The 22445-nt window shown below is 36.0% G+C and overlaps 1 protein-coding gene across 1 annotated transcript; it reads left to right on the top strand.

The window, feature by feature from the left end:
- The first annotated feature begins 258 nt into the window (after nt 1-258).
- LOC130970748 (putative transcription factor bHLH041) lies at nt 259-6015 on the top strand. Its single transcript, XM_057896923.1, has 8 exons — nt 259-889; nt 1030-1158; nt 1274-1379; nt 1489-1503; nt 1592-1654; nt 1888-2523; nt 3218-3646; nt 5805-6015. The coding sequence occupies exons 1-8, from the start codon at nt 765-767 to the stop codon at nt 5886-5888; spliced, it is 1587 nt and encodes a 528-aa protein (XP_057752906.1). The 5' UTR covers nt 259-764; the 3' UTR covers nt 5889-6015.
- Nucleotides 6016-22445: the final 16430 nt, after the last annotated feature.

The raw sequence follows: 22445 nt of genomic DNA on the forward strand, positions 1-22445 counted from the left end.
TTATTTCTCACCCTCCCATATATATTCTCTATCTCTCTCTGTCACACACTCTCTCTCAACATCCTTCTCATAATTCATGTCTTCTTTGCTACTACTACTTTTCAAGAACATATAACTTGGCAGGAACATACAAGATCCAACACAATAATAATTTCCCTGCTCCCTCAATCCCCCCTATATGCAGGTGGGGCTACTCTTTTTCTTTTTTCTTTTTTCACTTTTCTGAGTTATTCTTCATGTCATATATGTATTATTATTATTATTATTATTATTATTATTATTATTATTATTATTATATTTTATTTCAACTGTTTATATACCCCTTGAAATTTTCCTCCCACAGTATTGGTAGCTAGAGATAGTGATCATCGCCCACTTCAATATACTTTTCAAATCACTTTCTCTGTTAATTATTTGATCTCTTCTTACATATTTCTCCTTTCATTCACACACAAGGGACTAACAGATAAATTAAATTACCTTAATTAATTGCCTTGCGTTGAGTTTTTCACCATAGGCCATATATAGTAATAATTAGTAACCAAAACATGTATTTTCATCATGACCTATTCATATATATGATTGTCTCCTTAATTAATTAGTCAGCAGAAACTTCCTTCATCAACTACTCTTCCACCAACACCATGATCAAGTTCATTTCCTTTTACTCTTTCTTTTAACTTTACTTGTTTAGTTTGAGACAAAAAAACACATCATCATAATAACAATGCAAGTGAGTCACTAGCATTGAAGTTTGTGTCCCAATGATGGAAGGTGTGTTCTTCCTGCCAGAAGTCGCCAGAACCGGTTATCTTCGCTCTATAGTGCAGTCTGTTGGCTGCGCCTACATTTGTCTCTGGTCCTTTGATCCCACTTCTTCTCCTAATAAGTATATACTATATACTATTAGTTAATTCCATTACTATATATATATATATACTTCTACTTCTACTGGGGAAATAATATAATTAATTAAATCAAATGAAATGCTGATTTGACTTGGTGTGGTTTCTTAATTTGCATATATAGTCGGTTGTTCTTCTTGGATGGTTTCTACAATAACGTCAGAAACAACCAACAAGCAAGCTCTTCATTGGGGAGTGTGGCGCAACAACTCTTTAATCAGTTCAGGACTTTAAGATTTGATGCAAATGATGAGTAAGTAAGCCTTATATATTTATATTTTAATGCAATTTGAGCATGCTTCTTTTTGTATATAATATTTAAATTCTCTTCTTGTATTTAATATTATTTATTATTGTTGAATGTTCAGCCGTATTCCTGGACTAGCTTTTAGGAACAACCGTCCGTACGTAGAGGTGCAGCAACCGGAACTTCTCAGACTCGCATGGACTCAAATACAAAAACAATTCTTTCAGGTACGTATTAATTACCGTCATAAACAAAGTAGTAATAATAGTGATGATGAGGACATTCATTTTTATCATGTATGTTGACATACGAACTTGTGTTTTTATGTTTTTGCAGGAAGCAAGGATTAAGGTTTGTTTTCTTTCCAAGAGAAACTTGAAATTCTTTTTGTTATTAAACAATCCATTAATCCATTGTTATCATCTTCATCACTTCTCAGACTGCTGTATTCATGGGGTGCAACAAAGGGGAAATTGAGCTTGGTTTCTTAAATTTGTCTCAGGTAATTAAGCACCCCAATTATATATTTACATATATCAATGTAAGAAGAATGTCAAGTGTTATCAAAATTTATTATTTTTTGTTATTAGTTACTTATTAATGTTTAAAAATATAAAATAAAATATAATATATTATTAGATTCCTAGACTAAAAGAATTGAGTTAATGAGATGATATTTTTGTTCATATACTGAACCGAATTATTGAATGTTAATTAATTATTGTTGCTTCACAGGCTGAAATTCAAACAGCACTTAACAGTTTGTTCCAGGAAGATTTCTCTTCTGGTCGGCAAATAATGGATCATCAGAATAATCCACCCTCATCATCTTCATCTTCTTTGAGATCATTATCCACAACAGCTGGCAGCCCTGAATACTCATCTCTCCTATTCAACATTCCTCCGGCCGGAGCCACCGCGGGAGCAATAGTACCTAACACAATGTCTCCTTTGTCATCCAACACACAATCAGCATTGCTAACAAATTACGTATTCCCGAGTCATCACCAGGAGATCGAAAACGAGACACTAATGAGAGTGTTCCTGAACGCTATATCACCACAACAGCATCAAAACTTGCCTTATAACATCACTGTGGTGCACCCTGAGAGTAGCGCTTTCAAGAGGTACAGGACGGAACCGGAACCGGGACCCGAACGGGTGCCGGAGAGTTTGCGGAGTAGGCAAAGCCTTATGAAGAGATCGTTAGCGTTCTTTAGGAGCATCAATGCTATGAGAATAAGGGAACGGATTCAAGCCACTCGCCCCTCTAGCACACAGCTTCATCATATGATAGCTGAGAGAAGAAGGCGCGAGAAGCTCAACGATAATTTTCAGGCTCTTAGAGCATTGCTTCCTCCCGGAACTAAGGTACCTACACAAAATTATTTGTTGGAATTTCTGTCAGGAAAAGTCTAGGGGGCAGCAGTTTTATTGAATTTTGGCCAGCATGTAACCAGTAGAGGAAGGTGAACCATTGGATGAAATTTCACACCAATCTCACACCATCAAATCATCATTGATGGCTAGTTGATGGCTAATAATTACAAAAATTGCTGGCCCCTAGCATTGCTCTTCCTGTCATCATAATACATTTTTCAAAATTTTAAATTCATAGGACAAAGTTACATAGCTAAATCTCTAGCATATTTTATACAAGAGCTTTTTTTAAGATTTGCCTGAATTTTTTCTTTTCATTTTTATGATTTAACTTACGTTAAAAAAAATTTCTTTTAATATTAATATTAATATAACTTTAATAATTTTTTGTCATATAAGTTTTAATATGATGTCAAAAATATTATTTGTATAGTAAAATAAATTACCATATATATATAAATATATGATATTTAATTTATTTTTAATAGATATTTTTGTGAAGAATATTATTGATTGATTTTAGTGTATATTTAATATGTTGGCGGTTATATTTTTAACCATGTCAATTGTGAATAATTGAAATTAATTAATAATTTGAAAGGGAAGAAAATATAATTAAAGCTTTATGTCTATTATTCTAGCTTAATAATGTTGACTTTGTTATTGTTTAATTTGATTTGTTTAGAAAGACAAAGCGTCTATACTAACAACTGCAAAGGAGACACTGAGTTCATTGATGGCGGAAATTGAAAAGCTGAGGATAAGAAATCACGAGTTAGAATCACGTTTGCCTGAAAACAGCAAAGAATCAAGCGCTGCCGATCAAGAAATTAGCAAAACTATGTTATTGGTGCCACCAAACGAGAGATTTCATGTTCAAATTTCAGATGTGCCACAATCATCATCATCATCGTCGTCAGAAGAGAGAAGGGTGGATTTGCATGTCGCTTTGACGGGGCAAATTTCTCAGATTGATGCGGTGATTCGGTTATTGGAGTTCTTGAAACTGGCTCAGAATGTGAGCTTGGTTACCATGAGAACAAATACCAATAATGTTGGTCAAGGGAATAATAATTATATTAATCAACTAACATTCAGATTAAGGATTCTTGAGGTATGTTACTTATCATTCATCAAAATGCATGTGCTTATAGTAACTTGTTAGACAAATTCTCCTTTTGTTTAGGATTTTATTGCTCTTTCTTGAATTAATTCTGGTTTTGCTGTTGCTATTATGCAAAAGTTATAGAAATATATACGAGCATTAGTTAATTATGATAAACTAACCTAGCTATTTCTTATAAGGCATGTATATAGGTTCCCACTTCCTGCATAGATTAACTAATTTAACTTGAATAAAATTGTGGTTCAAGCTAATTAAGTACATAGAATTCAAGATTTCAAAGTTGGTTAAACATTTTAGAAAATGTTCTGATTGATTAGAATTAGTAAACTATATACATGCCTAGGTGTACCTGCACACTGAGAATTATAAATAATTTCTAAAAATTTCAAGATGAGAATATCATATGTTTATATTTGATTTAAAGTTTAAAAAATTATTTTTAATAAATTTAATTTTTGAAAAAATTAAAATACCATCATTTCAATTTTTACATTTTTTTTAGATATATTTAATTCTCATGAGAATAAAATTTTTGTAATAAAATAATACTTAAACCACACACTCTTAGATTAGCCACATCATGAAACCTAATTATAAAATAATAAGTATTAAATGTGTTTTCTAGAAATAATTTTAATATTTGATTTGATTTAATTTTGTTCTTAATGTTTTTTATTTATGTCAAAATTATTTTTGATATTTATCTCATTTAAAATATTAAAGACAAAATTAAAAATATTTAGAGATAATTTAAAAAAAATAAAAAATATTAAAAATAAAATTAAATAAAATTAAATATTAAAAATATTTTTTTAAAAAAGAAATTGAGAACATTAGAAATAAAATGCATACTTTACGCAAATAATAATAAGAGAAAGACTCAAAGTTGGTTAAAATTTGTTTTAAATTTTTTAATTAGTTTGCTTCATTAAATACTAAGGAGATTATTTAAATGATGATATTGCATATCTTGCCATATAGTATTTTAACTTGTCATGTCATCAACATTTAATTTGTAATGTCAGTATTTAATGAAATAAATTAACGATATGACAACTTTTAAAATTTTACTAAATTCTAAATTAGTTAAAAGAAAATATTTAAATGAACAAAAAAATATTCAAAAAGATAAAAAGCTTTTTTAAGCTTAGAAAAATAATTGTTTCCTATATAAACATAATAGTTTGAATTTTAAAACATTATGTAGTAATTGTTGTATATAAATTAAATTTAAATTATTTAGAGATTTCAAACAAAATATCGACTAATTAACATATATTATTATGTAACCAAAAAGATAAATATTATTATTATTATTAATGAAAATTAATTATATATTCAAATAGTGCAATGTTTTATATAGTTAATACTTAAAAGCAAGTTGCTCTAATAATAATAATAATAATAATAATAATAATAATAATAATAATAATAATAATAATGGAAAAGAAAAAGAAGAATAAGGAAGGAGCCTGGCAAATGCAATTTTCATTTTGTCACTAGCAAGGTGGTTTGTGCTGATTATTTTGTCACCTTCCACGTTGATCCAAACTACATTTTCAATTCAAAAAGAGGATTCTATTTTGACAGCCATCAAACAAGAATCACCACTGATACATATAATCCATCACTTCTGTTTTCTACATATACGTTTATATTTTTCAAATAATTTTTTTCATCAAATCTAACTTTGTTTTGACTAATCAACATGTCTCATCATTTTCCTCTTTGAAAAATTATGACTCATACATACAGCCATAGCCACCGATAAAAAATAAATGAATATTTCTTTCCATTCATTTATACCAATTAAAGAACTCATTTCTAAGATATTTTTGTTTTATATTTAATTTATTTATATATACTAAATATTTTATTTTGAATTATGTTTAAATTTATAAAAATACAAAAAACATAAGTAAAAAGAAGACAGATAAATATTTTATTAACGTACTAGAATAGAAAATATATATTAAATCAATATTTAGAAAAATGACAATTAGTATAAAAGAAATAGAAAAAAATTGTCAACTGAAAAGTCAAAAGACTATCCGAAAAGACAAAAGATATAATTTTCATAGAAAAAAGTGAAACTCTTGTTGTGTTGTGGAGAAGAATAATCAGCTCTAATATTATTTTGATGCAGGGAAGTGAATGGGATGTTTCTGCCTTCCAGGAAGCAGTGAAAAGAGTTGTAGGTGATTTGGCACAGTTCCAAGTTGACCATTAGAGCCTACAATAATAACCCTCACTTACATCAATACCATAATTCATGGATTATGATGCTCACTTCTAGCCACAAGTTTTGTGTAATATATGTTTTAGTTTCATAATTAATTGGTTTCATTGACTAATAATTTGATTTTTACGCTTACTTTTCTAATTCGGTTCATATTTATATTCTATAAAAAAATAAATACTATAATATTATTAGATGGATTATACATGTCACATGATGTGGCTAATTTTTTAGATATAATTTTTTTTTGGTGCATTTAATTATTAAATTTTATGATATAAATTTTAAAAAATATCATAAAATCTAATCATTGTGTATTATACCAAAATTTTATCAATATATAAAAAAATAAACGACATGATGTATCATATTTATCAAAATAATTAATACATGCACAATATAATCTTAAGATTTAATATTCAATATAATTAGCAAAGTAATGAGCTAGCTAAAATTTGTTAGAAAATATTTAATTAAAACGAACAAAGTGTATAAATATAAACAAAATAGTTAATTTTATATATCTATTTAATTTCTATAAAACTATATGATTAACACTTGACTATATTCAATTGTTGTGGAAGAACATCAACGTTAACGTCCGCAGTAGTATTCAACAAATAATTATTATAACTTTTCCAAAAAATATTTTCCTTTTTGGAGAAGTGTTTTCACGTTTCTATATTTTATAAAAGGTTTTCACTTTCAAATAAACCAGGTAACGATTAGATTAAAAGTGGACCTAATATTTTTAGGTCATGTTCCGGACCCGAATTCAGGTCCTTCGTCGGTACAACCATAAATCCGATTATTTGGTTGCAAATTCTTTTTACCGTCTAAATCGATCTAATAACCACAAAATTTTTAATTAAGTATTTAAATTCGAATTTTTTTTTATTTTAGCTAAACAAGATAAGATGAGATAATCACTGTAAGTTATATTAAGGGAAGTCAGAGATTCCTCAAGTACGTAACTAATCTTTTTCTATACCTCTCAAATCTTTTCTGATTTGAGTATCAGAGTGTCTTCGCAGGTATCGCTCCCGCCGCTCTAAGAATCCAACTCGTTGCCATCAAGACCGGCCACTCTCCGATCTCTCTCACAACCCGTGACATCTTGTACATTAATGCCGTCTGTGGAGACTAGCCAAATCTTGGTGGCATGACGAAAGAATTCAAGAAGTGATCCTCAAGCTATCACCATGAATTCAACCCGCCAAATCTAATGCATAAACCACGAAACCATATTCTCCTACTAACCTATGGGAAAGTAACCAGTGTAGTGCACTGCCAGTCAATCTCTAACAACAGCAAACACGAAAAGATGGGATTCCTAAAAATACCGACGGCCTAGGAGAAAAGGCAATCCAAATAATAAAAGAAAAGAGTACAAACCCTGGAGGGCCAGATCGCTTCCAAAGAACGATACCAGCCAGAACACACGAGTCAAGCGACCTCTAGGAGCAGATCACGGCGAGAAACCCGGAACGAGAAATCACCTGACCGGCGTCGTAGCAAACGCCGAAATCACACCATCTCCCACGAGCCAGAACGTCGTCGAAATAATGAAGATAGGAGACACCGCCGAGATCCTAAATGGACAAAGAGCGAGTACGTCATAATAAGAGCCACCTTGTTTACCGAGAAAATCCTAAAGGTCAAGCTGCCAAAAGGTTTTGACAAGCTGATTGATATCAAATACGACAGCACGAAAGACCCCCAGAAACGCTTAACGGCCTTCGAAACCAGGATGAACCTGGAATGAGCCACCGGCATGGTCCGATACAGGGCATTCCCAGTAACCCTGGCCGGCCCGTCAATCAAGTGGTTTAACGCCATCCCGAATGACTCGATTGTCGTTTTGATGATATCTCCAGGAAGTTCATGGCACAATTCACCACTAGGATCACCAAAGCAAAACACCTGATCAGCCTGCTCAGAGTCACCCAACGACAAGACAAACCCACGAGAAAGCACCTCATTAGGTTCAACGATGAGTGCCTAACGGTCGACGAGCTCACAGATTCCATGGCCAGCCTTTGTCTAACCAATGGACTAATGAATGAAGACTTTCGAAAACACCTAACCACCAAGCCGATGTGGACAATGCATGAGATTCAGAATGTGGCAAGGGAGTACATAAATGATAACGAGATCAGTTAAGTCGTGGCCGCCAATAAATGGCACCATGGCAACATGGCACCGCGAAGCATCAGCCTGCCCAAAGAAACCCCAAAGGAGCACTTCAAGCCTGCCCCCACCAACCGACCACCCAGAGTGGAAAAATGCATAAACTACACAGGCCTACCAGCCCCACCACCGAGATCTATTACCAGATAGCAGAGCGAGGCATCCTTCAAAAGGCACGACATTTGAAGGAATGGACAGGGGACTATAAAAGCCTATATTATGACTATCATAGAGGATACAGCCATAAGACTCAAGACTGCTTTGACCAAAAAGACACCTTGGAATAAGCCATCCGAGACGGCAAACTTCCCGAGTTTGCCAAGATCATCCGGAAACCCCAAAAAGTTGAATATGAAAGATCACCAGAATGAGAAGGGCACAATCCCATGATGATGAGACAAGCGCACCAGGAAAGCCTAGAAGTCGACCCGACTATAATAGTGAATGTGATTATGGGGAAAGGCACACCAAAAAATTCCAAGTCAATGCTAAAAAAAGATCTTTGGGTACTAGCCGTGAAAGACAAAAGACAACCCTCATATCTATCGACAAACCGATCTAAATTAAACCGCTCATTCAATCTAATCCAAACAAAAAAAATCGCATTATTTCGGATTTGATTGGATTCTCTTTCTTGCAAACCGCTGGATCGGATTGGATTTCGGATCTATTTTTCATAACCGGTCCAATCCAATCCAAACCGTACAATATGCTATAATATTATTATTTTATTATTGTATTTACAATTATACTTATAACATGTTCAATTTGTTATACATTTTTTTATTATTCATGTATTATTATTATTTAATAAATATTTTATGTTCAAAATTTTTATTTTTTTATTTTAACTAACCTATAATTTTATTTCAATTATTATGTTATCATTGGCTTTTTAAGATATTGTTAAGACTTGTTATGTCATTGTTGGTTATTTAAGATTTGATGATGAGATTGGTTATATGTATTTAATTTTTTTATTTAAAAAACCGCAAATCCAAACCGATTCAAATCGCTTGTAATCGGATCGGATCGGATCGGATTGGATTTCCAAAAAAAGTTCATCCAATCCAAACCACATCGCACATAAATTAAGCATTTGGATCGGATCACTTTTTCTCTTAAAACCGAACCAAACCGCACCGCGAACACCCGTCCGTTACGTTCTCCCCCGATGATTGCCAAAATGGCACGACAGCGGAGCCCTTCGTCATCTCAGCAAGGATCGGAACTGGACTAGTAAAATGAATACTAGTAGACACTAGAGCCGATTCTAACATGCTTTTCAGAGGAACCTTTGACAATCTCAGACTCTGAAATTAAAACCTACAAAGCTACCACAACGAAGCGACTAGACTCGGGGACAACTTCCTTAAACTGGAGGGATCCATAGTACTGCCAGTAACCATCAGAACCGGAAGCCAGAGGAAAACCATAATCTCTGAATTCGTGGTCCTTAATAACTCCACAGCTTATAATATCATCCTGGGGAGGAAAACAACCAACTGGCCTATCCACTGTCATATTCACCAAGTTCCTCATCATGAAGTTCCAAGCCAACAACGGCACCATTAGAACAATACACGGTGACTGGAAAGTCGCAGTAGAGTGCGATAATACCAGTCTTGCTCTCTGGATGTCATCCCAAGATGCGGTAGGGATCTTCCTAGCCAACCTCAACGCACGACAAGATGACCAGCCGAGACTAGAACGAGAGGGAGACATGAAAAAGTTACAGATAGGATAGACCAAAGAGAAATTCACATTCATTATAAAAAGCTTGCCCTTTAGCCTAAAGGCGAACTCATGAAGCTCCTAAGGCAAAACAGAGACCTATTCATCTTCACCCCCGGCCGACATGTCAATAATAAACCCAAAATTAATGTCTCATCGATTGGCCGTAGACACCAAGGCCAAGCCAGTAGCACAAAGAAGAAGAAAGATGTCTATAGACTGAGCGTCGGAGGTCAAAAAGCAAGTCAAGAGCCTACTTGAAGCGGGTTTCATTCAGGAAATCCCCTATACGACCTAGCTAGCCAACGTCGTTCTAGTAAAAAAGGCAAATGGCAGATGGTGAATGTGCGTCGACTACACGATCTTGAACAAAGCTTGTCCAAAAGATGTCTTTCCTCTGCTAAACATTGATAGACTAGTAGATGCTGCCTCGAGACACCAATACCTCAGCTTTATGGACGCGTACTCTGGATACAATCAGATACCAATGCACCGACTAGACGAGGAGAAAACCGCATTCGTAACACCTGAAGGCATGTACTGCTATACAGTCATGGCCTTTGAACTGAAAAATGCAGGGCCACCTACCAACGGCTCGTCACCAAGATTTTTAAAGATCTCTCGAGGACCAAACTAGAGGTCTATATTGACGAGATGTTAGCCAAAACACAAACCGTAGAGGAACTCATTGATGACTTAAAGCTCATACTAGGTACATTAAGGAAGCACCAAATGCGCCTCAATCCAACAAAGTGCACCTTCGGGATGGAGTCCGGGAAGTTCCTGAGATTCATGATCACATAATGAGGAGTAGAGGCAAACCTAAAAAAGTGTAAGGCTATCCTCGAGATGATCAGCTTCGCAAACCTTAAGGACGTCCAAAGACTAATGGGATGACTTGCCGCCCTCTCACGTTTCCTCAGAGCCTCGGCCTAAAAAGCCACCTCTTTCTTCAAACTCATGAAAAAGGGCATAAGCTTTAAATAGAAATCCAAGTGTGAAGAAGCTTTCGAGCACTTTAAAAGAATACTAGCAGAACCCCCCATACTCTCAAAACCAAGAACGGGAGAGACACTTTACCTCTACCTATCGATCACGGAGGAAGCATTAGCAGCAACTCTCATCCGAGAAGACGAAAAAAGGACACAGAGCCCGGTGTACCTCATAAGTTCCTCAAAAACACTGAGACACAATATTCCATACTCAAGTAGCTTGCCTTTTCACTACTCACGGCATCCCAATGCCTTTAGCAGTACTTCCAAGGCCACCCCATCACGATTTGAATGGATCAGACGATGAGGCAAGTGCTACAGAAACTGGACCTCGCAGGATGGATGCTTGCTTAGTAGGTCGAGTTATCACAATACCGATTAGCTTCGAGCCTAGAAATGCAATTAAGGCCCAGGCTATGACAGACTTTATAGCTAAAATGATTCTAGGGAGCGAATCCACAGAAGTATAAAAGCTCCACGTTGACGGCTCGTAAAACGCTAACTCGAGGGGATCATGAATAACATTGGAAAACTAGAACGAGATCTCTATTAAATAATCCATTTGATATGAGTTTCCGATCTCCAGTAACCAGGCCAAATACGAAGCCCTCATAGCCGAACTGGCGCTGGCAATGGAAGTTGACCCGAAAACACTAAAAGTCTGCAGCGACTCCCAAGCAGTCATCTCAAAAATAAACGGGGACTACCAAACACGGGACTCTTTATTACAACAATACTTATCCAAAGTGAAAGAGTTAATCTCCGAGTTTGACGAAGTGACCATTCGGCATATTCCTAGAGAACGGAACGCAAGGGCCGACTTACTTTCTAAACTTGTAAGTACCAAGTCGGTCCCAACAAACCGATCATTCATCCAGGAAGTCATTAAAACACCATCTGTCATGGCCATGACCACGACAAACCTCGCCATATCAGACCATCACTCTCAAACTTTCCTAATCCTTCGATACTTCACCAACGGAAACTTACTCGAGGACTCGAAGGAAGGTGAGTGTAAAGCGAGAAGCCCCCAAATACACCACAATAGCGGGGAAACTATACAAGTAAGGACTATCCCAACCCCTCCTCAAATGTATAGAACCCGGCAACACGGACTACATACTTCGTGAGATTCACGAAGGATGTTGTGGCCGTCACATTGGATGGAAGACCTTAGCCCAAAAGGTCATTCGAGATGGATACTTCTGGCCCACCATCATCAGAGATTCCCTCCAAATGGTCAGAAGCTATCCAAAATGCCAAATCCACGCTGACCTCCACCAAGCGACTCCGTACTAGCTCAGTGTGATAACAACAGATTGGCCCTTCGAAACATGGGGAATCGACCATGTATGACCCTTCCCCACGGCTCCCGAAAAACTCCGATACCTTATAGTCACCATCGAATATTACACATAATGGATTGAAGCCGAGGCACTAGCCACCATTATGGCCACCTAATACCGGAAGTTCTTCTGGATGCAAGTCATAACCTGTTTTGGAATTCCTGAGGTTGTAATCTCAGACACTGGGACCCAGTTCATGGACAAATAATTCAAGGATTTCCTAGAAGGACTTGGTATCTCCCAACGATTCAACTCGGTGGAACACCCGCAAACCAATGGTCAAGTAGAATCGGCCAACAAGATCATTGTGAAAGGCCTCAAAAAATGACTAAATGAAGCCAAAGGCCCATGGGCCGATGAGTTGGGATCCGTTCTTTGGTTATACCAAACATCCCCTCGAATCTCAATCGGAGAAACCCCCTTTGGGTTATCGTACGGTCTTAAATCCGTCATTCTGGTCTTAAATCCTTCAGGACTGTGGGAGGACACGACGAGAGCGTAGAGAGGGACCTCGTAGATGAAGTCAATAGCATAGCAAGTCTACGGGAGTTCGCCCTAAAATAAAGGATAAGTCTAAGGTACAATCACAACGTGGTAAAATGAGACTTCAGACCAGGAGACCTCGTCTTACGACGCAACGATATCGGCCCCTCACCCCGAAAGAAGGAAAGCTCACACCTAACTGGGAGGGTCTTACCAGGTAAAGGTTGTAATCGGGAAAGGAGCTTACAAACTCGAACAACTTAGTGGACCGAGTTTCCAAGTTCGTGGAACATCGTGAACATATGACGCTACTACAAATAAGAACGCACTACCGAACTGATACATTTAGCAATTAAGGTCACTCTCTTATTTTTCTTCTCGTCTCTCTTTATTTTTTTCTTTCTTTTTTTCTTTGTCGGAGATTCTTTCCTACCTACAACGGGAGGTTTAACGAGGCCTAACCCTTAATAAAATCACTCTTACATTTTCCTTCCAAAACCATTTTCTATGTTCTCACCAAACCGACAGCACGAACAGCATAAGTAAACGGCTAGTCGGATACCCTCACGGCCAAATCACCCCTGAGGCCAACATAAATGGATATCCAAAAACAAGAAAATAAACACAAGTATTGAAAATGGCTCATTAAAAGAAAGCCTACCATTCATGCATAAGTAAATGAGCCCATCAAGAGGCCTTCAACAATATTTTAACGAGCCGAGAAAATGGCTTACAAATGCAAAAAAGTAAAAATTGTTTCGAAAAGAGTATAACACCGAACAAACGGCTTACAAACATGAAATAAAACATAAAAACGGAAGCGAGCTACTTAAGGTCCACGATCATGGACATATCTACATCCTTCCCGGTCCGGAAGGCTCCCATCATGGACATATCTACATCCGGAGCCAGAACCTGGACTTCCGCTTCAAAGTCTCCACGCCAGCCTTTGGCGCCTCTGCCTCCAAATGGGTAACTGTGGTGCACGAATCCCCACACTTTATACAACTGTACCAACAAGTGCACTGGGTCGTCCAAGTAATACCTGAGCGAGTCAGGGGCGATCCCACGAGGATTGTGGTTTGAAGCAAGCCATGGTTATCTTGTAGATCTTAATCAGATGGATAGAGGTATTGTTGGATTTGGTTATAAGCATAAAAGGAATAATGAGATCTAAACTAGGTTGACCTATTTATAATGATAAGAAAATGGTTAAGGCTTGGAGATGCTTTGTCCTTCTGGATTAACTCTGGTCTTACTGTCTTCTTCAATTGTGAATGATTTATTCTATGGTAGGCTATATGTGATCAACGCCGTACGGTCGCGGTCACTAATCTCTTCGAAATCTGAACTCCAAGGTTAGTGTGGATCCATTCTGGTTGAGGGTGAAGCTCCTGCAGTCCATTCTCCTTAATGATCATACTCAAAATGCCACAGACAAGGTCGAATATTCCGGATTAGAGAATGCTGCGCCTTTGAGTTCTAGCCTCTACACAGAGACCCTAATCTCCCCATACCTCAACTGAACTGGTGTCTCGAGAAGTCCACCAATGAAGTCATGGATTAGCCGTCTAAGAGATGTATAATCAAGCTGACAGTTCGATACTTTCCAGTTACGTATTCACATGAACCCAAGAAGAACACGGTCTTAGTATGAAGGACGAAGATGATTGTCACGGGTTATCCCATTCATCAAGTTGAAGAACGAAGATACATCTTAGAATCGAATCAAACACGGATTGAAGAGAAACAATAATACTTTTATTAATCCATAAAACTCAGGAGGGCTCCTCCCCTCAACCTAGGAGGTTTAAAAACTCATACTGATAAAAAACACAATGATACAACAAAATATGGCACAAAGTCCTCTAAGATTATGTAAAATATCCTTTAAATACTAAACTAATGACTAAGGATTACATGAGAAGGGTAAAACAGTCTTTTTAGTGCTAAAATTCACTTCTAAGGTCTACTTGGTGAGTGTTTGGGCTGAGCTTTGATGAGATCCACATGCTATGAGGCCTCTAGGACGTTGAACATTGGCTAGGGAGACCTCTTTGGGCGTTTGGATGTTGGTCTCCTCCTTTGGGCGCTGGACGCCTGGACTGGGGCAGGAGGCTGGCATTGGACGCCAGTTTTGGACCTTCTATTCTGAAGCAAAGTATGAACTATTATATATTGCTGGAAGGCTCTGGATATCAGCTTTCCATAGCCATTAAGAACGCTCCATTTGGACTTTTGTAACTCCAGAAAAGCTCTTTTGAGTGTAAGGAGGTCATATCCAGACAACATCTGTAGTGCTTTCTCTGTATCTGAATCAGACTTTTGCTCCAGCTCCTCAATTTCAGTCAAAAAATACCTAAAAGTGCACAAAACACACAAACTCATAGTAGAATCCAAAAATGTGAATTTAACACCAAAACCTATGAAAACTCAATAAAACTTGAACAAAACATGCTAAAAACTATATGAAAATGATGCCAAAAAGCGTATAAAATATCTGCTCATCAAACAGCCACAGCCTCAACTTCAACATCCAGCTTCTGAGCCATAACGACCTAGATCGACAAATCGGTCTCCCCCTCTGACAATCTTAGTATCTCAGCACCAACGTCCTCGACATCCTTAGCTACCTTCGCTCGAGCGACCTCGGCTGCCTCTAGCTGTCCTTTCAGAACACCCATATCCACTTGAGTCTGCCAAAGCTTCCCATTCAAACAGAAGGTTTGCAAAAGCGCCAGGTTGGCTTTCTAGCTAATAACAGAAGATTGAAGCAAGGCATGGTAGACGGACTTGGTCTGGCTCGAAAGGTCGTAATCCCGAAAGAACTCGCCAATACCTCGTGGCTACACCCTCCGGCCTCTTACGTTTTCTATCAAGCGCCGGAATCAGAATCTCTTGAAGCTCATCATCTCTGGTAACCCCCTTTTGAATGATCTCCTATAAGACAGTCTGAGAGCTCGGTACAGAAGCCGCTGGGTGGGTTGACTGAGAGGACCCCTCAACTCCAACCTTCAAAATCTCCACGAAAGCGACCTTCAAGCGCTGCAATGTCGTCAACTAGTCAGCCATTCCAACTGAAAAACAAAGGAGACAAAAAAATAAATAAGTCACATGATCGGAGAACAACACACTTAATCGCGAAAAAACAAACAAAAACCCACCAACGTGAATCTTGCAAGCCACCAAATCGCCCATCACATCTCTAGGATTTAACGGTCTATCACCAAAAAGTGCCAAGAGAACATCAACGATATCCCTATTCTCGGGAGTCAACATTTCATAGGTAATTCGCATCAAGTACGACTCTCCAGCATCGAAGTTCTAGTATGTGGCGAAATGACGCTCGCCCTCAAAAGTTAACCAAAAGGAATGATGCCCCCAAACAGGCCGAACCTTAAAATACTCCTCTTTAAAACCGAAGGTCCGCCGATTCGGCTGAGCCCAGAACGATACGTAATCTTTTTTGTGCTTTCCTTCCTTGGTACGGAAGGGCGCACAAAAAGAAGAAAAGGAATACCTCAAACGGAAGCTCCAGGTACTCACAGACCAATCTGAAAGTATGGATGACCGCCCAATTGTTGGAATGCAGTTGAGACAGTGCCACCAAACAACGATTAAGCAATGCCTGGACAAACTCCAAAAAAGGGAGCCGTACACCCAACCATGTGAACATTGATTCATAAACCCACATCCAGTCGACGACCGGGGAGAGTCAGGGTTTATATAACAAACCTTCTTGTCCACCCTAGAGAGCATAAGCTCATATTAATGCTCTACCTCGCCACCCCCGAAAATCGCACCCTCGTCACGGAGCTTCTAGAGGTCCTCCTCCGTAACCCGAGACGGCATCCCCCATACATCAGAAGTCACCCAATAAAAAATTTTAGGAACACTACCAATTGGGACCACAGGAGCCCTAGTGCCATCAATCCTCCGTTGCACCATACCTAAAAAAGGGGACACCACCGTTAGCCCACTCCCCGGAAAGGGAAACCATACAAATTCTCTCATTAATGCACCTAAAAAGTGAGCCTAAGAAATAGCGGCACCTCCCCGTTTTCCTACCATTACCGCAAATCACTATCACTAAACCACATCAAAGCAAGAATATTCCCCCTAATTGATATACCATTTCTAACTAGGAAAACAAGCCCCAAAGGAAAAATCGCAACAGCAAACAAATCAAAAGGGAAAAACACCGTACCACATAACAAAATAAGAACTACATACAAAGTAGAAGGCACCAACCTGATCCTGAATAAAACAGAAGAGACGAAGTACACGCAATAGCGGTAGAACGCATGGTATGCCAGGGAAGAAGCAAATCACCAAATAGAGAACTATGAAAACAGAGTGAACGAAAGAAGAAGAAAGAGCCACGAATGAAGGAAATAAAAGAGATACAAAAACGGTTACAAGTGTAAAACCAAAGGTTTCAAAAAAGAAACACGATGGGACGAAGGGCAAAATGGGATGGAGAAACAAAACTTTTCTTCACATTTAAAACTCTATTATAACACCTGGAAAACCGCAGCTGGCAAACACCCCCTTTGAAAAAGCAATGGGCAGGTGACAAGATGGCCAAGCACTCCCTGGATTTTTGACCTCGATTAAAAAACCTGGATGATATCCTTCCAGCTAGGCTCACAACAATGGTCGAAGACTCCTCCAAAGATGAGACTGAGCACACTCATTCTCTCGCTCTCGGGGCAACTATTCTGGACCCGGTTCCCGGGTCCTCCGTTGGGACAACCACAAAACCATTCGGGTTTGGACCCTCCTCACTACCCAATAACCACAAAACTCCTAACCAAGCATTCAAATTCGAACTCCTCCCTTATCTTAGCTAAACAAGATAAGATGGAATAACCACCGTAAGTTATATAAAAAGGAGACAGAGACCCCTCAGGTACATAACTAACACTTTCCTATACCTCTTAGATCCATTCTAACTTGAGTGCCAGAGTGTTTTCGCAGGTACCGTTTCCGTCACTCCAAGAGTCCGAACCATCACCATCAAGATCAGCCAGTCCCCGTTCCCTCTCACAACCCGTACGAGTAACATCTTGTACAAATCACAATATTATTTAACGATAAATACTAGAGGCCATTAGAATTTATTATTTTTGACATCAATTAGTCATTAACATTTAAAAATATAGGATAAAGTATGTTGTTAGATTACTAAACTAAAAGATTTAAACTAAAAAAATTAAGTTGATGGCTAAGTGATAACTAAAAATAATAAATTCTTACTGTCCCTTAGCATTTCTCTTATTCAAAATAAACATGGTATATCAATATATGTATATATACTAAAATTAGCTATTAATATAAAATACATTTTAAAATACAAAATATATATTAAAATAAATTAAATAATATTTATATTTATATATAAATACATAATAATTGATTTTGATATACACGTAGTATTTTCATATTTAAAAAATTAAAATCTCATAATAATATTTTTTCAGCTAAAATATAAAAAGAGTTTAATTTTGATATACTGACAATGTAAAACGTCTTACACAATCATGTAATTATAACATTTTTTGGATGAACATTCATCTGATCAATGTAAAAGATAATTGTTCATATCTTGTCCCAAAAATAAAGTCAGGCCTAGTAAGGATAAAAGGCCCATCCAAAAGGATGGCTTCTCCCATTTACCTGACTTCTTAAAGAGGTCGGACACAACAAGAAGGGCCAGCTTTCCTTATCCAAATAGGTAAACTGCTTCCCGAATCTCTCATACTATCTCTATATCCACTAAAAGATATTTCTTAATAAATTCTCAAGATAAAGGGAAGGGTTATCCGCCAACAAAGGTGGAACTACTTCAAAAAGTGGTTATTTACTCTACTATAAATACACTGGCACCCCTCAGGTATATTAACGTTTTAATCTAAAAAAAATCTGTTAAAAGTCCTTGTTAACTTAAATATTGGAGTCTCTTGCAGGTATCACTCCCTATCTCCTCACGAGTAACTCGGACGACAGCACTTCGGCATAAGAATACGTCGGACACTACCTCACAAAGAGTCTAAACCTTACGTTCAGATCCAAATTAACATTTCAGGTAATTATTGTAACAATAATTATTTTTACTAATGTAATAATATATAATTAAATGTACGTATAAAATGATTTTACACTGATAATATATTAAAATTAAATTCATATAAAAAATAGGCAAACTTTCTTGCTCTGGTGAAAACTTTTTGTGTCGCCTATATTGACCGCAATTTTACACAACGGAGTAATATTTTGCTATAACTGAAAAATAATATGAAAATTAGAAAAAATGGTGATGGAATTGAAAGCTACGTTATCCAATTCAAAAGATAGTCAAAGTAATGAGCTAAGTCACCGTATAATATATAGTCCCAAATTTTGTATTATACTATGACACTTGTTATTTTTCTACATTATATATTTGAATTCCAGAGTTAGTCAATGAAATTTCTTTGTGGAAAATCGATTGGCATCTCTATAGTATAGACGGCGGTTTTGACTGTTCAACAGATTCAATAAAATTTTAAGAACTAATAAAATTTTGCAATTTTTTTTTCAATAAAATCCAGAATTTAATTTTAAGAGCAATGTTACGTAACTAAAAATTTTTTTTATCAATATTTGACTAATTTTGAGTAATGAAAATTAAATTTTAAATTATTAATTTTAGTAATATAAAAATAAAATATTGAACTAAAAATATTAACTAATATTAATAAAAAAATATTAATCTCTTAATATTTTTCTAATTTTAAGGTTTATAAAAAAAATTACAATATTTACATCCAAGCACACTAATAAAAGTGCCTACCTTATATATTCATCACGTATACAATCGGAAAAAGATGCGATATAATTAAATAATTCTATTAAAAGTTTTACATCGTCGCAAAAAAAATTGTACATTAAATTAAAATTACACTCTGAAAACTATACCTAATCTGAACACAGTAGAGAAAAGGTGAGGTCACAATTTTCTACTAGTTAAATATAGTCCACATGAACAAATTTCAGTATCCACCTACTTTCATTGAACAATTATTAGTTGTTACTACTAGTCTATCACTATTGGAAATCACATAACATATCATATATACGCTGGCTTAGATAAACTAGTCCTGAAAAATAGGTTATTTCTTAAATTTATTTTTAAAAAATTTTATTAATTCAATTACTTTTTAAAAAATTATAAATTTATTATTTTTATTTTTCTATCACTCTATTAATAATTTTTGTTGATAGTTAGTGATATAAAATTTTAACTGACAATATACATAATATTTAATATGTTCAACTGGACACTAACCAAATATATTTATAAAAATCTATCAATTTAACCTCTCTTCTTAATTACATAAATACTAATTTCAATATAACCAAACAATATTAAATTAATAAATTTTATAAACATATTTATTCAGTGTTCAATTAAATATATTATGAGTTATATATATTATTAGTTAATATTTTATATGATCATAATAAAACTATAAAAGAATGATAAAAGAAAAGATGGAGAATGTTATGCTTTGAATTTTTTTATTGAAAAATTATAAAGATAAAGCTAACTATATAGAGAGCATTGTCTATCAAATATAAGAATAAACAAAAATGAGATAAGAATTGTTGAATTTGAAAAACTAGAACATGATAAAAGTTATGACCAAACATTTGAATTATTATCAAATTGGTTTTATGATATATTTTGTTTAGTGTGCAGAAATTGAATTGAAATAAAACAATTCCATTAAACTTGTACCCAAACCCACACGCATACTGACCCAACATCAAGTTCAGCATAAACAATATTTGATTCAATAAGTTGTTAAAACCATGTGAAAAAAAAGAAAGAAAGTTGGCCCAAGCAAAGATCCAAGTCCATTTTGGTGAACACACACAAATCCATCTCTCTTCAACCTAGTCATCAACCTAGTAAACAAATTAAAGTGTATTTGAATCTCTCTTCACTTCCACCAAACACAAACTCTCTATTCTCTCTCTTTCTTTTTCTTCCTTATCACATCAATCTCTGAACCAAGAAAGAAGAAAGAAGAAAGAGGAAAGATCCGAAACTAGCGCAAAAAAGGAACAAAAAGATAGCTTCCATTTTCAAGCAAGAAGGGAAAGTAAAAGGGTTACAACAAAGGGAAGATCTCAACGCAACAGAAGATCACAAAAACATGATTTTTCCATTTGTGCTTCAACGATACATTGTGAAGAAATGCTTTGAGCTATAAGCACCATTCGAGTAACTATGAAGAGAGTAAAGTCAAAAATGTTCAATGGCTCATCAACGATCAAAAATCAAACTTGGAGCTAAAGAAAAGATACACGGCCCAGATTCAAGGAGGCTAAAAAAATGAATGAAAGAGAATGGTATGGATGCATGTCAATGTCTCAGCCTTCTCTCTCTCTTCTCTGATCACGCCACTTTTGGTTCTGATATTGGAGAAGAAGACAAGCCAAGTGTTGAACTTGGTTCAAACCTTGAAAGTTTCACTCCTCTATAATAGGAGTGAACGACCAAGGATTGAGCAAGAGAGAAAGAGCACTTGTTTCAGTTTCCATAGCTCCCCGAGATGTTCTAGTTCTTCTCCTTCATGATTTTTATTTAGTATTTCTTTTTTTCAATTTAGTCTGTCTGAATTTCATTAGAAAAAAGGTAAATATGGTGAAGTTTGTAAGAAAAAACTAATGAACAGTAAAAGGCAAAGAGTTAAACTTGGAGAAAAGGGCTAAATTATTTCAGAAATCCTTTGTTAGTATTTTTGTTTTGTGTCATGATCCTGAGTAGATTTTCTTGCAAGTTGGGTCAGAACTTTACTGTTGAAAGCTAGGGTGAGTCTTAGTCAAGTTCAGGTTGGATTAGAATCTGGACTTGTCCCAGATAGGATTAGGGTAAATCCTAGGTATCATTATTGTGATGGAGACTGGATGTAGGCTACATTGTACTAAATAGCTGAACCAGAATACATCTATGTATCACTCTCTACTCTCATCTCTATTTCTGGTTCTGCAAATTAGGAGACAAAAACAAAAGTGTCTCCTGATTTATCAACTCAACAACGTCTCATTATATTTTTTCTAAAAATGCCACTGAGTTCTGGCCCTTCTTGTGTGTCAAGGGACAAAACCAAAATTTCTCTTGTATTCCACATCAAAAAGTAAAGTAACAGGCAAAAAAAGGAAGGCCAAGATTCAATTTTCCTTCTCTTACTCACTGATTATCATCAATTGGTATCAGAGCTTGGTCTCAACGAGATCAAGCTTTGCAGCTTGGAAGAAAGATCCTGATGGTAAGCAACAATGGTTCCAACGTGGTAGCTTACACTCTGATGAAAGGTCAATCAAATAATAGACATCCATTCTTCAATGGAAAAACTACAACTATTGGAAAGAAAGAATGAAGATCTTTGTTCAATCGGTGGACTACAACATATGAAAATTTATCATGAATGGTCTTCAATTCCCTACCAAAACCAGTGCAGATGGAGTTGTCACTCCCAAGACTGAAGCTGGATGGAATGATGAAGACAAAAAAAAATATAAAGCTCAACACTAAAGCTGTCAACATGTTAAACTGTGCAATCAGCTTCGAGGAATACTGAAAGGTATCAAAATGCAAAACAAAAAAAATCTAGGATAATCTCCAAGTCACACACAAAAGTACTGCTCAAGTCAAGCAAACCAAAATTGACATGCTGTGTAAAGAATACGAGATATTTTCTATGAAGGAAGGAGAATCTATTGATGATATGTTCGAAAGATTCTCCATTATC

This window comes from Arachis stenosperma, chromosome 3, assembly GCF_014773155.1.
Source record: "Arachis stenosperma cultivar V10309 chromosome 3, arast.V10309.gnm1.PFL2, whole genome shotgun sequence".
Classification (NCBI taxonomy): domain Eukaryota; kingdom Viridiplantae; phylum Streptophyta; class Magnoliopsida; order Fabales; family Fabaceae; genus Arachis; species Arachis stenosperma.